This window comes from Oncorhynchus nerka, unplaced genomic scaffold, assembly GCF_034236695.1.
Source record: "Oncorhynchus nerka isolate Pitt River unplaced genomic scaffold, Oner_Uvic_2.0 unplaced_scaffold_949, whole genome shotgun sequence".
NCBI classification, from domain to species: Eukaryota; Metazoa; Chordata; class Actinopteri; order Salmoniformes; family Salmonidae; genus Oncorhynchus; species Oncorhynchus nerka.
In genome coordinates, this window is record NW_027040361.1 from 196,131 (window position 1) to 212,113 (window position 15,983).

At 44.5% G+C, this 15,983-nt stretch overlaps 1 protein-coding gene across 1 annotated transcript in view; it reads right to left on the reverse strand.

Moving 5' to 3' along the window:
• LOC115124198 (protein eyes shut homolog) overlaps nt 1–15,983 on the reverse strand; it is a gene marked incomplete at its 5' end in the record, with an annotated part of 115,132 nt that overhangs the window by 50,223 nt on the left and 48,926 nt on the right. Inside the window, one exon of the mRNA XM_065016611.1 lies at nt 8,031–8,131. Within this exon, the coding sequence (XP_064872683.1) occupies nt 8,031–8,131 (101 nt within the window). The remainder of the gene's footprint in view (nt 1–8,030; nt 8,132–15,983) is intronic.

The following is a 15,983-nucleotide window of genomic DNA, read 5'->3' on the forward strand; positions in this document are numbered from 1 at the left end:
GATGAAGTCTCCTGATTAGTGGCCTAAGGAGCAGCATGTTGATGAGGTCTCCTGATTAGTGGCCTAAGGAGCAGTATGTTGATGAGGTCTCTGATTAGTGGCCTAAGGAGCAGCATGTTGAAGTCTCCTGATTAGTGGCCTAAGGAGCAGTATGTTGATGAGGTCTCCTGATTAGTGGCCTAAGGAGCAGCATGTTGTTGAAGAGGACTCCTGATTATGTTGTGACCTGATTAGTGACCTAAGGAGCAGCATGTTGATGAGGTCTCCTGATTAGTGACCTAAGGAGCAGCATGTTGTTTCCTGAAGAGGACTCCTGATTAGTGACCTAAGGAGCAGCATGTTGTTTCCTGAAGAGGACTCCTGATTAGTGACCTAAGGAGCAGCATGTTGATGGGGTCTCCTGATTAGTGACCTAAGGAGCAGCATGTTGTTTCCTGAAGAGGACTCCTGATTAGTGACCTAAGGAGCAGCATGTTGATGAGGTCTCCTGATTAGTGGCTTAAGGAGCAGCATGTTGATGAGGTCTCCTGATTAGTGGCCTAAGGAGCAGCATGTTGTTTCCTGAAGAGGACTCCTGATTAGTGGCCTAAGGAGCAGCATGTTGTTTCCTAAAGAGGACTCCTGATTAGTGACCTAAGGAGCAGCATGTTGTTTCCTGAGGTCTCTGAGGACATGTTGTTTCCTGATTAGTGACCTAAGGAGCAGCATGTTGTTTCCTGAAGAGGACTCCTGATTAGTGACCTAAGGAGCAGCAGTGACCTGATTAAGGAGCAGCATGTTGATGAGGTCTGATTAGTGGCCTGAAGGAGCAGCATGTTGATGAGGTCTCCTGATTAGTGGCCTAAGGAGCAGCATGTTGATGAGGTCTCCTGATTAGTGACCTAAGGAGCAGCATGTTGTTTCCTGATGAAGTCTCCTGATTAGTGGCCTAAGGAGCAGCATGTTGATGAGGTCTCCTGATTAGTGGCCTAAGGAGCAGCATGTTGATGAGGTCTCCTGATTGATTAGTGACCTGATTAGGAGCAGCATGTTGTTCTCCTGATTAGTGGCCTAAGGAGCAGCATGTTGTTTCCTGAGGACTCCTGATTAGTGACCTAAGGAGCAGCATGTTGTTTCCTGAAGAGGACTCCTGATTAGTGGCCTAAGGAGCAGCATGTTGATGAGGTCTCCTTATTAGTAGTGGCCTAAGGAGCAGCATGTTGATGAGGTCTCCTGATTAGTGGCCTATGGAGCAGCATGTTGTTCTCCTGAAGAGGTGAAGAGGACTCCTGATTAGTGGCCTAAGGAGCAGCATGTTGTTGATGAGGACTCCTGATTAGTGGCCTAAGGAGCAGCATGTTGTTTCCTGAAGAGGACTCCTGATTAGTGACCTAAGGAGCAGCATGTTGTTTCCTGAAGAGGACTCCTGATTAGTGGCCTAAGGAGCAGCATGTTGTTTCCTGAAGAGGACTGTTGATTAGTGGCCTGAAGGAGCAGCATGTTGTTTCCTAAAGAGGACTCCTGATTAGTGACCTAAGGAGCAGCATGTTGATGAGGTCTCCTGATTAGTGGCCTAAGGAGCAGCATGTTGTTTCCTGAAGAGGACTCCTGATTAGTGACCTAAGGAGCAGCATGTTGATGAGGTCTCCTGATTAGTGGCCTAAGGAGCAGCATGTTGAAGAGGTCTCCTGATCAGTGGCCTATGGTGCAGCAGCATGTTGTTTCCTGAAGAGGACTCCTGATTAGTGGCCTATGGAGCAGCATGAAGAGGACTCCTGATTAGTGACCTAAGGAGCAGCATGTTGATGAGGTCTCCATATTAGTGGCCTAAGGGCAGCATGTTGAAGAGGACTTGATGAAGTCTCCTGATTAGTGGCCTAAGGCAGCATGTATGTTTTGAAGAGGACTCCTGATTAGTGACCTAAGGAGCAGCATGTTGTTTCCTGAAGAGGACTCCTGATTAGTGACCTAAGGAGCAGCATGTTGATGAGGTCTCCATATTAGTGGCCTAAGGAGCAGCATGTTGATGAAGTCTCCTGATTAGTGGCCTAAGGAGCAGTATGTTGATGAGCATGTTCCTGATCAGTGGCCTAAGGAGCATGTATGTTGATGAGGACTGATGAAGTCCTGATTAGTGACCTAAGGAGCAGCATGTTGATGAGGTCTCCTGATTAGTGACCTAAGGAGCAGCATGTTGTTTCCTGAAGAGGACTCCTGATTAGTGACCTAAGGAGCAGCATGTTGTTTCCTGAAGAGGACTCCTGATTAGTGACCTAAGGAGCAGCATGTTGATGGGGTCTCCTGATTAGTGACCTAAGGAGCAGCATGTTGTTTCCTGAAGAGGACTCCTGATTAGTGACCTAAGGAGCAGCATGTTGATGAGGTCTCCTGATTAGTGGCTTAAGGAGCAGCATGTTGATGAGGTCTCCTGATTAGTGGCCTAAGGAGCAGCATGTTGTTTCCTGAAGAGGAGCTCCTGATTAGTGGCCTAAGGAGCAGCATGTTGTTTCCTAAAGAGGACTCCTGATTAGTGACCTAAGGAGCAGCATGTTGTTTCCTGAAGAGGACTCCTGATTAGTGACCTAAGGAGCAGCATGTTGTTTCCTGAAGAGGACTCCTGATTAGTGACCTAAGGAGCAGCATGTTGATGAGGTCTCCTGATTAGTGGCCTAAGGAGCAGCATGTTGATGAGGTCTCCTGATTAGTGGCCTAAGGAGCAGCATGTTGATGAGGTCTCCTGATTAGTGACCTAAGGAGCAGCATGTTGTTTCCTGATGAAGTCTCCTGATTAGTGGCCTAAGGAGCAGCATGTTGATGAGGTCTCCTGATTAGTGGCCTAAGGAGCAGCATGTTGATGAGGTCTCCTGATTAGTGACCTAAGGAGCAGCATGTTGTTTCCTAAGGAGCAGATGTTGTCTCCTGATTAGTGACCTAAGGAGCAGCATGTTGTTTCCTGAAGAGGACTCCTGATTAGTGGCCTAAGGAGCAGCATGTTGATGAGGTCTCCTTATTAGTGGCCTAAGGAGCAGCATGTTGATGAGGTCTCAGCATGTTGATCAGTGGCCAGTGGAGCAGCATGTTGTTTCCTGAAGAGGTCTCCTGATTAGTGGCCTAAGGAGCAGCATGTTGATGAGGACTCCTGATTAGTGGCCTAAGGAGCAGCATGTTGTTTCCTGAAGAGTGACTCCTGATTAGTGACCTAAGGAGCAGCATGTTGTTTCCTGAAGAGGACTCCTGATTAGTCTCTGATTAGTGGCCTATGAGGACTCCTGATTAGTGGCAGCATGTTGTTTCCTGAAGAGGACTCCTGATTAGTGGCCTAAGGAGCAGCATGTTGTTTCCTAAAGAGGACTCCTGATTAGTGACCTAAGGAGCAGCATGTTGATGAGGTCTCCTGATTAGTGGCCTAAGGAGCAGCATGTTGTTTCCTGAAGAGGTCTCCTGATTAGTAAGGAGCAGGCCTAAGGAGCAGCATGTTGATGAGGTCTCCTGATTAGTGGCCTAAGGAGCAGCATGTTGAAGAGGTCTCCTGATCAGTGGCCTATGGAGCAGCATGTTGTTTCCTGAAGAGGACTCCTGATTAGTGGCCTAAGGAGCAGCATGTTGTTTCCTGAAGAGGACTCCTGATTAGTGACCTAAGGAGCAGCATGTTGATGAGGTCTCCATGTTGGTTTCCTGAAGAGGACTTAGTGGCCTAAGGAGCAGCATGTTGATGAAGTCTCCTGATTAGTGGCCTAAGGAGCAGTATGTTGATGAGGTCTCCATATTAGTGACCTAAGGAGCAGCATGTTGTTTCCTGAAGAGGACTAAGGAGCAGCCTGATTAGTGACCTAAGGAGCAGCATGTTGATGAGGTCTCCATATTAGTGGCCTAAGGAGCAGCATGTTGATGAAGTCTCCTGATTAGTGGCCTAAGGAGCAGTATGTTGATGAGGTCTCCTGATCAGTGGCCTGGAAGAGGAAGGAGCAGTATGTTGATGAGGACTCCTGATTAGTGACCTAAGGAGCAGCATGTTGATGAGGTCTCCTGATTAGTGACCTAAGGAGCAGCATGTTGTTTCCTGAAGAGGACTCCTGATTAGTGACCTAAGGAGCAGCATGTTGTTTCCTAAGGAGCAGAAGAGGACTCCTGATTAGTGACCTAAGGAGCAGCATGTTGATGGGGTCTCCTGATTAGTGACCTAAGGAGCAGCATGTTGTTTCCTGAAGAGGACTCCTGATTAGTGACCTAAGGAGCAGCATGTTGATGAGGTCTCCTGATTAGTGGCTTAAGGAGCAGCATGTTGATGAGGTCTCCTGATTAGTGGCCTAAGGAGCAGCTAAGGAGCAGCATGTTGTTTCCTGAAGAGGACTCCTGATTAGTGGCCTAAGGAGCAGCATGTTGTTTCCTGAAAGAGGACTCCTGATTAGTGACCTAAGGAGCAGCATGTTGTTTCCTGCAGCAGAGAGGACTCCTGATTAGTGACCTAAGGAGCAGCATGTTGTTTCCTGAAGAGGACTCCTGATTAGTGACCTAAGGAGCAGCATGTTGATGAGGTCTCCTGATTAGTGGCCTAAGGAGCAGCATGTTGATGAGGTCTCCTGATTAGTGGCCTAAGGAGCAGCATGTTGATGAGGTCTCCTGATTAGTGACCTAAGGAGCAGCATGTTGTTTCCTGATGAAGTCTCCTGATTAGTGACCTAAGGAGCAGCATGTTGTTTCCTGAAGAGGACTCCTGATTAGTGACCTAAGGAGCAGCATGTTGATGAGGTCTCCTGATTAGTGGCCTAAGGAGCAGCATGTTGATGAGGTCTCCTGATTAGTGGCCTAAGGAGCAGCATGTTGATGAGGACTCCTGATTAGTGGCCTAAGGAGCAGCATGTTGTTTCCTGAAGAGGACTCCTGATTAGTGGCCTAAGGAGCAGCATGTTGTTTCCTAAAGAGGACTCCTGATTAGTGACCTAAGGAGCAGCATGTTGATGAGGTCTCCTGATTAGTGGCCTAATGAGCAGCATGTTGATGAGGTCTCCTGATTAGTGGCCTATGGAGCAGCATGTTGTTTCCTGAAGAGGTCTCCTGATTAGTGGCCTAAGGAGCAGCATGTTGTTTCCTGAAGAGGACTCCTGATTAGTGACCTAAGGAGCAGCATGTTGATGAGGTCTCCTGATTAGTGGCCTAAGGAGCAGCATGTTGATGAGGTCTCCTGATTAGTGACCTAAGGAGCAGCATGTTGTTTCCTGATGAAGTCTCCTGATTAGTGACCTAAGGAGCAGCATGTTGTTGAGGACTCCTGATCGTGGCCTACGGAGAAGCATGTTGTATCCTGATGAGGTCTTGTGATCAGTGGCCTACGGAGCAGTATGTTGTTTCCTGATGAGGTCTTGTGATCAGTGGCCTACGGAGCAGTATGTTGTTTCCTGATGAGGTCTTGTGATCAGTGGCCTACGGAGCAGCATGTTGTTTCCTGATGAGGTCTTGTGATCAGTGGCCTATGGAGAAGCATGTTGTTTCCTGATGAGGTCTTGTGATCAGTGGCCTATGGAGAAGCATGTTGTTTCCTGATGAGGTCTCGTGATCAGTGGCCTATGAAGCAGCATTACATTTATCAAATGCTCTCTGTTTCGTACTGGTCCCCCATGGGAATCGAACCCACAGCCCTGGTGTTGCAAGCTTCATGCTCTACCAAGTGCCCCATATGTATCCCATAGCTGCACCCTATTCCCTAAAAAGTGCACTACTTTTGACCAGAGTTTTCCTATGAGCCCTGGTCAAACTATGGAACAGGGTGCCATTTGGGACGCAGAATATGAATGGTCCACCATGCAGACTCATTTACATGACTCCCTCCTATATCCTCAGGCTGGGATGAGTTGATTGTGCAGCATCAGCTGTGTGTGTGTTAGTTTGTGTGTGTGTGTGTGAGTGTGTGTATATGCGCGTGTTCCAATACCTTTCAACCCACACTAGCTGAAAGAAATTCACATGTATGCACACACACATAACTCATTTTCTCAAAGGCCTTCTAACAGTATATCAATGGAGGAGATTAACTCAATAATGAGGTTTTAACTGCCTAGTGGTTTGTCAACGGCAGTACGTAGGAGAGTGACTGTCATTAAATAATGAAGACTACCCTACCATTGTTAATATATAGCTCAATATATATTTGGCTCATTGCAAAGCTCCCTACCATTCAGCAGTGGGTATCCAGTCCAAATGTATCTCAGGCCCTCATAACATTTACAGTTCCACAACTTGAGATAAACCAACACTCATTCAATATTTAATCATCCCAATAAATAATACAGAATACTGCTGGAATCTTTCTTTCGGGTTCTGCTTTTCTCATCCCTTCATCATCATCATCATCATCATCATCATCTCTTCATTATCATCACCATACATTCCTTCATCATCACCATCATCATAATTCATTCATCATAATTCATTCATCATCATCCTTTCTTCATCATCATCAGCCCAGCTGTGGCTGTAGCCGGAATCACTAATGGCTACAGGCTCCCAGAGAGTGGGCTTCAACTTTCAACTTTTATTGTGTGTGTGTGGTGTGATTACTTAGACACCTCCTACAGATGCCTATACAGATGGTCTGGAGAGTGAATAACTCAGACACCTCCTACAGATGGTCTGGAGAGTGAATAACTTAGACACCTCCTACAGATGCCTATACAGATGGTTTGGAGAGTGAATAACTCAGACACCTCCTACAGATGCCTATACAGATGGTCTGGAGAGTGAATAACTCAGACACCTCCTACAGATGGTCTGGAGAGTGAATAACTCAGACACCTCCTACAGATGGTCTGGAGAGTGAATAACTCAGACACCTCCTACAGATGGTCTGGAGAGTGAATAACTCAGACACCTCCTACAGATGCCTATACAGATGGTCTGGATAACTCAGTACAGTTTCAAGGTTTCAGAGCTGATACATACAACTACATTTCGTCCCAATTATCTCTCCTTTCTCACAAAGTGGATTTGTTCCCTGCACTGGTTTGCAAGGAAAGGACTGACATAAGAAATATAGTGGGAACTCAATCTAACTTTTTCTAAGATTCATGGGAAGTAGTGAACGAGTGAACAGGAGAAAGGAGATATTAATGGGACACACCCCTACAATCATAGAGGGACTGAACGGTTTCTGATTAGTAGTTGCTACATAAATGAGCTCAATTTTCCGATCTTCTGATTTCCCCCAAAAATATTGCTTTCAGTCTGATAGATACAATGTGTTTAATCGGACCAATCTTGTTTTATGACGCTGGCAGAGTAGGGTCCATCTGTGTTCCAAATGGCACACTATTTCCGATATAGTGCACTACTTTTGACGAGACCCTAGCCAAAAGTTATGCACTATAAAGGGAATAGTGTGCCATTTGGGATGTGCCCTATGAAACACGGTGAGAAATCAAGGAGGAGGGATGTAAAGGATCATGACAGGAGCTCTACTAATTAAACCATCTATAGTGAATAGATATAAACACAACATTAAACAACTGCAACCATTTTACCGAGTTACAGTTCATATAAGGAAATCAGTCAATCGAAATGAATTCATTAGGCCCTATGCTATGGATTTCATATAGCTGGGCAGGGGCACAACCATGGGTGGGCCTGGGCGGACATAGGCCCACCCACTGGGGAGCCAGGCCCAGCCAATCATAATTAGTTTTTCCCCACAAAAGGGCTTTATTACAGACAGAAATATTCCTCAGTTTCATCAGCTGTCTGGGTGTCAGGTCTCAGACGATCCCGCTGAGGTGAAGAAGCCGGATGTGGAGGTCCTGGGTTGGCGTGGTTACACGTGGTCTGAGGTGAGAAGCCGGATGTGGAGGTCCTGGGTTGGCGTGGTTACCGGATGTGGAGGTCCTGGGTTGGCGTGGTTACACGTGGTCTGGTCTGGAGGTCCTGGGTTGGCGTGGTTACACGTGGTCTGAGTGAAGAAGCCGGATGTGGAGTCCTGGGTTGGCGTGGTTACACGTGGTCTGAAGTGAAGAAGCCGGATGTGGAGGTCCTGGGTTGGCGTGGTTGGTCACGTGGTCTGTTACAGAGTGAAGAAGCCGGATGTGGAGTCCGTTGGCGTGGATGGTCTGGAGGTCCTGGGTTGGCGTGGTTACGTGGTCTGAGGTGAAGAACGGATGTGGAGGTCCTGGTGGCGTGGTTACACGTGGTCTGAGGTGAAGATGTGGAGTCCTGGGTGGCGGACGTGGTGTGGAGGTCCTGGGTTGGCGTGGTTACACGTGGTCTGAAGTGGATGTGGAGGTCCTGGGTTGGCGTGGTTACAAGGTGCCGGATGTGGAGGTCCTGGGTTGGCGTGGTTACACGTGGTCTGAGGTGAAGAAGCCGGATGTGGAGGTCCTGGGTTGGCGTGGTTACACGTGGTCTGAAGGTGATGTGGAGTCCTGGGTTGGCGTGGTTACACGTGGTCCGGATGTGGAGGTCCTGGGTTGGCGTGGTTACACGTGGTCTGCGGTTGTGAAGCCGGATGTGGAGGTCCTGGGTTGGCGTGGTTACACGTGGTCTGAGGCGAAGAAGCCGGATGTGGAGGTCCTGGGTTGGCGTGGTTACACGTGGTCTGAGGTGAAGAAGCCGGATGTGGAGGTCCTGGGTTGGCGTGGTTACACGTGGTCTGCGGTTGTGAAGCCGGATATGGAGGTCCTGGGTTGGCGTGGTTACACGTGGTCTGCAGTTGTGAGGCCAGTTGGACGTACTGCCATATTCTCTAGAACGATGTTGGAGGCAGTTTATGGTAGAGAAATTAACATTCAATTCTCTGGCAACAGTTCTGGTGGACATTCCTGCAGTCAGCATGCCAATTGCACACTCCCTCTAAACTCTGTGGCATTGTGTTGTGTGACAAAACTGCACATGTTAAAGTGGCCTTTTATTGTCCCTAGCAAAACGTGCACCTGTGTAATGATCATGCTGTTTCATCAGCTTCTTGATATGGCACACCTGTCAGGTGGATGGATTATCTTGGAAAAGGAGAAATGCTCACTAACAGGGATGTAAACATCTCAAACATTTCTGGGATGTTTTATTTCAGCTCATGAAACATGGGACCAACACCTTACATGTTGCGTTTATATTTTTGTTGAGTCTAGAAATGTTGACAACAGATAGTACTAAACATCATCATACTGCCTCTTGATCCTACTGTTGACAACTGATAGTACGAAACATCATCATACTGCCTCTTGATCCTACTGTACACTACTGATATAGATATACAGTTGAAGTCAGAATTTTACATACACTAAGGTTGGAGTGATTAAAACTCACTTTTCAACCACTCCACAAATTTCTTGTTAACAAACTATAGTTTTGTAGTTAGGACATCTACTTTGTGCATGACACAAGTCATATTTCCAACAATTGTTTACAGACAGATTATTTCACTTATAATTCACTGTATCACAACTCCAGTGGGTCAGAAGTACATACACTAAGTTCCAGAAAATGACGAAATGGCTATAGAAGCTTCTGATATGCTGATTGACATCATTTGAGTCTATTGGAGGTGTACCTGTGGATGTATACCTACCTTCAAACTAAGCGCCTCTTGACATCATGGGAAAATCAAAAGAAATCAGAAAAAAAATTGTAGACCTCCACAAGTCTGTTTCATCCTTGGGAGCAATTTCCAAACGCCTGAAGGTACCACGTTCATCTGTACAAACAATAGTACGCAAGTATAAACACCATGGGACCACGCAGCCGTCATACCGCTCAGGAAGGAGACACGTTCTGTCTCCTAGAGATTAACGTACTTTGGTGAGAAAAGTGCAAATCAATCCCAGAACAACAGCAAAGGACCTTGTGAAGATGCTGGAGGAAACAGGTACAAAAGTATCTATATCCACAGTAAAACGAGTCCTATATCGACACAACCTGAAAGGCCGCTCAGCAAGGAAGAAGCCACTGCTCCAAAACCGGCATAAAAAAGCCATACTACTGTTTGCAACTGCACATAGGGACAAAGATCGTACTTTTTGGAGAAATGTCCTCTTGTCTGCTAAAACAAAAATAGAACTGTGAAGCACGGGGGTGGCAGCATCATGCTGTGGGGGTGCTTTGCTGCAGGAGCGACTGGTGCACTTCACAAAATAGATGGCATCATGAGGATAGATAATTATGTGGATATATTGAAGCAACATCTCAAGACATCAGTCAGGAAGTTAAAGCTTGGTCGCAAAGGGGTCTTCCAAATGGACAATGACACAAGCATACTTCCAAAGTTGTGGCAAAATGGCTTAAGGACAACAAAGTCAAGGTATTGGAGTGGCCATCACAAAGCCCTGACCTCAATCCTATAGAACATTTGTGGGCAGGACTGAAAAATCATGTGCGAGCAAGGAGGCCTACAAACCTGACTCAGTTACACCAGCTCTGTCAGGAGGAATGGGCCAAAATTCACCCAATTTATTGTGGGAAGCTTGTGGGAGTCTACCCGAAACGTTTGACCCAAGTTAAATAATTTAAAGGCAATGCTACCAAATACTAATTGAGTGTATGTAAATTTCTGACCCACAGGGAATGTGACAAAAGAAAGAAAAGCTGAAATAAATCATTCTCTCTACTATTATTCTGACATTTCACATTCTTAAAATAAAGTGGTGATCCTAACTGACCTAAAACAGGGAATTTTTACTAGGATTAAATGTCAGGAATTGTGAAAAACTGAGATTAAATGTATTTGGCTAAGGTGTATGTAAACTTCTGACTTCAACTGTATATACCAGTATTACAGTAAATAGACCTGATTCTGACACAACGCCTGGTTTTAATGATCTATGTCACGCCCTGACCATAGAGAGCCTTTTATTCTCTAATTTGGTTAGGTCCAGGAGTGACTAGGGTGGGTGATCTAGTGTGTGTATTTCTATGTTGGCCTGGTATGGTTCCCAATCAGAGACAATGATAAACAGCTGCCTCTGATTGGGAACCATACCAGGCCAACATAGAAATACATATTTAGGCAGCCATGGATCATATCTAGGCAGCCATTTCCCTACTGTGTTTTGTGGGATCTTGTTTCTGTGTTGTTGCCTGTGAGCACTCCAGAACGTCACGTTTTGTTTGTTCTTTATTGTTTTTTGTGTGGGTTCACTTCAAATAAAATGTCGAACTGAGTGTTATTACAACGATCGTGACAGATCTATATACCAATATTACAGTAAATAGACCTGATTTTGACACAACACCTGGTTTTAATGATCTATATACCAATATTACAGTAAATAGACCTGATTCTGACACAACGCCTGGTTTTAATGATCTATATACCAATATTACAGTAAATAGACCTGATTCTGACACAACGCCTGGTTTTAATGATCTATATACCAATATTACAGTAAATAGACCTGATTCTGACACAATGCCTGGTTTTAAAGATCTATATACCAATATTACAGTAAATAGACCTGATTCTGACACAACGCCTGGTTTTAATGATCTATATACCAATATTACAGTAAATAGACCTGATTCTGACACAACGCCTGGTTTTAATGATCTATATACCAATATTACAGTAAATAGACCTGATTCTGACACAACGCCTGGTTTTAAAGATCTATATACCAATATTACAGTAAATAGACCTGATTCTGACACAACGCCTGGTTTTAATGATCTATATACCAATATTACAGTAAATAAACCTGATTCTGACACAACGTCTTGCACAGTAAATAGACCTAAGCTTAATAGACTTTCATCAGGATGTTTTAGATTTGGGAGTTTCAGCTTATTGTAATTTAATATAATGTAATTACTCACATTACACCTTCACTCAACAGGCATTCTTACTGAAAAGCTACATGATAATGCTTCCTATGAACACCCTCTTCATAATGCACGATACGCACATTTACATAATGCATTACAAAGCATAGCATTGGTTCTAACAGCAGTTCATAAACATCTATCTATAAGGACATTCATAGGAATAGCATTATGACATTTCAACAGCTCCATCATCAATGCTACAGTATATTTTGTCAACGTCCCAGAGAGCATGCATTACATGCACATCATAATGCATTATAGCTGATGGCTTTCAGTGGTTCCAAATGTTCTAATTCAGTGTTCTATAGTAGTATTCTATTCAGTGTTTCCAATTCCAAATATAAGGGTTCCATAACCATTGCGGTCTTCTGTATCCCAGTGTGGACCTAAGAGTATGTGAAGAGGGCTCTTGTTGTAGTTGTACTGCTGGCGTGTTCTGTGTTAACGATGCTTCTCCCTGTCTATCTTACATTATTGCACAGTGGCACATGGTTCCCACCCCCCCACCCCCGAAGCGTATCAAATATCAGTGGACTGTGACCTCCTGTTCTGACTCTTGGTTGTGTCCCAAATGGAACCCTATTCCCTATATAGTGCACTACCATGACCAGGACCCTGCTCGAAATGAATGCACTTTATAGGGAATAGGGTGCCATTTGGGATGCAGACTTGTTCTGCTGTTCTGGTGCACTGACTCCCCTCACACTAAAGAGACGCTGTATTCACTACATAATTTGCATTGTGACTGGCAGCGCTCAATTCATTTGGGTATCGCGTCTCTCTCCATCTGTGTTCTCATTCTACTAACTCTCTCCCTCTGTGTTATCTCTAAACTCTCTGTCCCTCTCTCTCTGTATTCTCTCTCAACTCTCTCTCCATCCCTCTGTGTTCTCATTCTACCGACCTTCTCTATCCCTCTGTGTTCTCATTCTACCAACCTTCTGCATCCCTCTGTGTTCTCATTCTACCAACATTCTCTATCCCTCTGTGTTCTCATTCTACCAACCTTCTGCACCCCTCTGTGTTCTCATTCTACCAACATTCTCTATCCCTCTGTGTTCTCATTCTACCAACCTTCTGCATCCCTCTGTGTTCTCATTCTACCAACATTCTCTATCCCTCTGTGTTCTCATTCTACCAACCTTCTGCACCCCTCTGTATTCTCATTCTACCAACATTCTCTATCCCTCTGTGTTCTCATTCTACCAACCTTCTGCATCCCTCTGTGTTCTCATTCTACCAACCTTCTCTATCCCTCTGTGTTCTCATTCTACCAACTCTCTCTCTCCCTCTGTGTTCTCATTCTACTAACTCTCTCTCTCTTGACCAACACTCTCTCCCTTCCTCCTCAATTATCTCTGTTCTTTTTGTCTCTCTCTTTCCCTCTCTCTCTTAACCTCCCCACCCACACACACTCTTCTCTCTCTCCAGCTGATCCACTTTAGTGAAATTACAAGACAGGCATTGTGAGGCTTCCACAAGAGACGATCAGTGAGGAACCAAGCAGTCAGACAGGCTGACAGACATGTTTCTCAGATTAAAATAACTGCATGTTCAGTTCCGCCTCACCTGGTTGAGTATGGGCAGAGTGTTAAAAAGATAACACTGTACAATGAAGCATGTGATTTTTTATTAATTAAGACAATTAGTGTTGAATTTTAGTTGTAGGGCCTATTTCAAAATATATGCTTGTTTCGTTTCAATTTGCAGTGTACACCCTTGGCTACAGGCACAGTACAGACTAGAGCATTAAGATACATCACTGTATGGTACAGACTAGAGCATTAAGATACATCTCTGTATGGTACAGACTAGAGCATTATTAAGATACATCGCTGTATGGTACAGACTAGAGCATTAAGACACATCTCTGTATTAAGCTCTACTGTATGTTCTGAGGTGCTGTATGTTCTGAGGAGCTGTATGTTCTGAGGTGATGTATGTTCTGAGGTGATGTATGTTCTGAGGTGCTGTATGTTCTGAGGTGCTGTATGTTCTGAGGTGCTGTATGTTCTGAGGTGCTGTATGTTCTGAGGTGCTGTATGTTCTGAGGTGTTGTATGTTCTGAGGTGCTGTATGTTCTGCGGTGCTGTATGTTCTGAGGTGATGTATGTTCTGAGGTGCTGTATGTTCTGCGGTGCTGTATGTTCTGAGGTCAAATCAAATCCAATTTTATTGGTCACATACACATGGTTATCAGATGTTGGCAGAGATAGAAGTTGTTTTTAAATCTCTCTGTCTCAGCTTTGATGCACCTGTACTGACCTCGCCTTCTGGGTGGAAGTGGGGTGAACAGGCAGTGGCTCGGGTGGTTATTGTCCTTGATTATCTTTTTTGCCTTCCTGTGACATCGGGTGTTGTAGTTGTCTTGGAGGGCAGGTAGTTTGCCCCTGGTGATGCATTGTGCAGACCTCACTACCCTCTGGAGAGAGCTGCGGTTTTGGGCTGTGCAGTTGCTGTACCAGGCGGTGATACAGCCCGACAGGATGCTCTCAGTTGTGCACCTGTAAAAGTTAGTGAGGGTTTTCGGTGCCAAGCCACATTTTTTCAGCCTCCTGAGGTTGAAGAGGCGCTGTTGCGCCTTCTTCACCACACTGTCTGTGTGCATGGACCATTTCAGTTTGTCGGTGATATGTACATCGAGGAACATACAACTTTCCACCTTCTCCTCTACTGTCCCGTCGATGTGGATAGGGGGGGGGGGGGTGCTCCCTTTGCTGTTTCCTGAAGTCCATTATCATTTGCTTTGTTTTGAGTTTGGAGGGTACTGTGGTGTTGAATGCTGAGCTGTAGTCAATGAACAACATTCTTACATAGGTATTCCTCTTGTCCAGATGGGTTAGGGCAGTGTGCAGTGGGATGGCGATTGCATCGTCTGTGGACCTATTGGAGCGGCAAGCAAATTGGAGTGGGTCTAGAGTTACAGGTAGGGTGGAGGTGACATGATCCTTGACTAGTCTCTCAAAGCACTTCATGATGACAGAAGTGAGTGATACGGGGCGATAATGATTTAGCTCAGTTACCTTAGCTGTCTTGGGAACAGGAACAAGGGTGGCCATCTTGAAGCATGTGGGGACAGCAGACTGGGATAGGGATTGATTGAATACACACCAGCCAGATGGTCTGCGCATTGTTTAATTGTTTAATTTGTCTGGGAGCAAGACGTCGATGTCGTGATGTCCAATAGTTCTTCCTAGCTGTGTGTAATAACACTTAATGTTTTCTGGGCTAACAATGTAAGAAATAATACATAAAAAAACGAAATACTGCACAGTTTCCTAAGGACTTGAAGCGAAGCTGCCATCTCTATCGGCACCATCTTGCTGTATGTTCTGAGGTGTTTAACCTAGTAATATCTGAACAGCACATTCATGTTAATAGTTGCTGAGAAAAAAAACGGAAAAAATATATTAATGTATCTGTGTTCCATTTAATGAACTATTTCAATTGAAACGGCATATATAGTGCTTTTAGAACCAGAAAGACAAGCAGTCAGCACACAAAAACAGCCTCAACATGGAAATCATCATAAATATTAAAACTGTCAACATGGAAATCATCATAAATATTAAAACTGTCAACATGGACATCATCATAAATATTAAAACTGTCAACATGGAGATCATCATAAATATTAAAACTGTCAACATGGGCATCATCATAAATATTAAAACTGTCAACATGGACATCATCATAAATATTAAAACTGTCAACATCGGCATCATCATAAATATAAAAACTGTCAACATGGACAACATCATAAATATTAAAACTGTCAACATGGACATCGTCAAAAATATTTCAACTGTCTCAGCAACTTTATAAACATTCAAACTGTCAACACGGACATCACCATCAATAATCAAACTGTCAACACGGAGATCATTATAAACATTCAAACTGTCAACACGGACATCATCATAAACATTCAACTGTCAACATGGACATCATTATAAATATTCAAACTGTGGGGGGAAAAAGTATCCATGAAAAAAAAAAAAAAAAAAAAACGAAATTATCTGCAGAAAAAAACACAAAAAACACTTGAGTATTATTTTCTCTCCCACTTTACTTTGAATAAAAGACCCACAAAGCACCACCAGCAGCAGCTGTAGCAGGGAGCCTCGCTAGCAGCAAATATGGCATACATTTAAATAATCCTATCGAGCAGGGAGAAGACAGTTGATGTGTAATAAAGGACTGAAAGG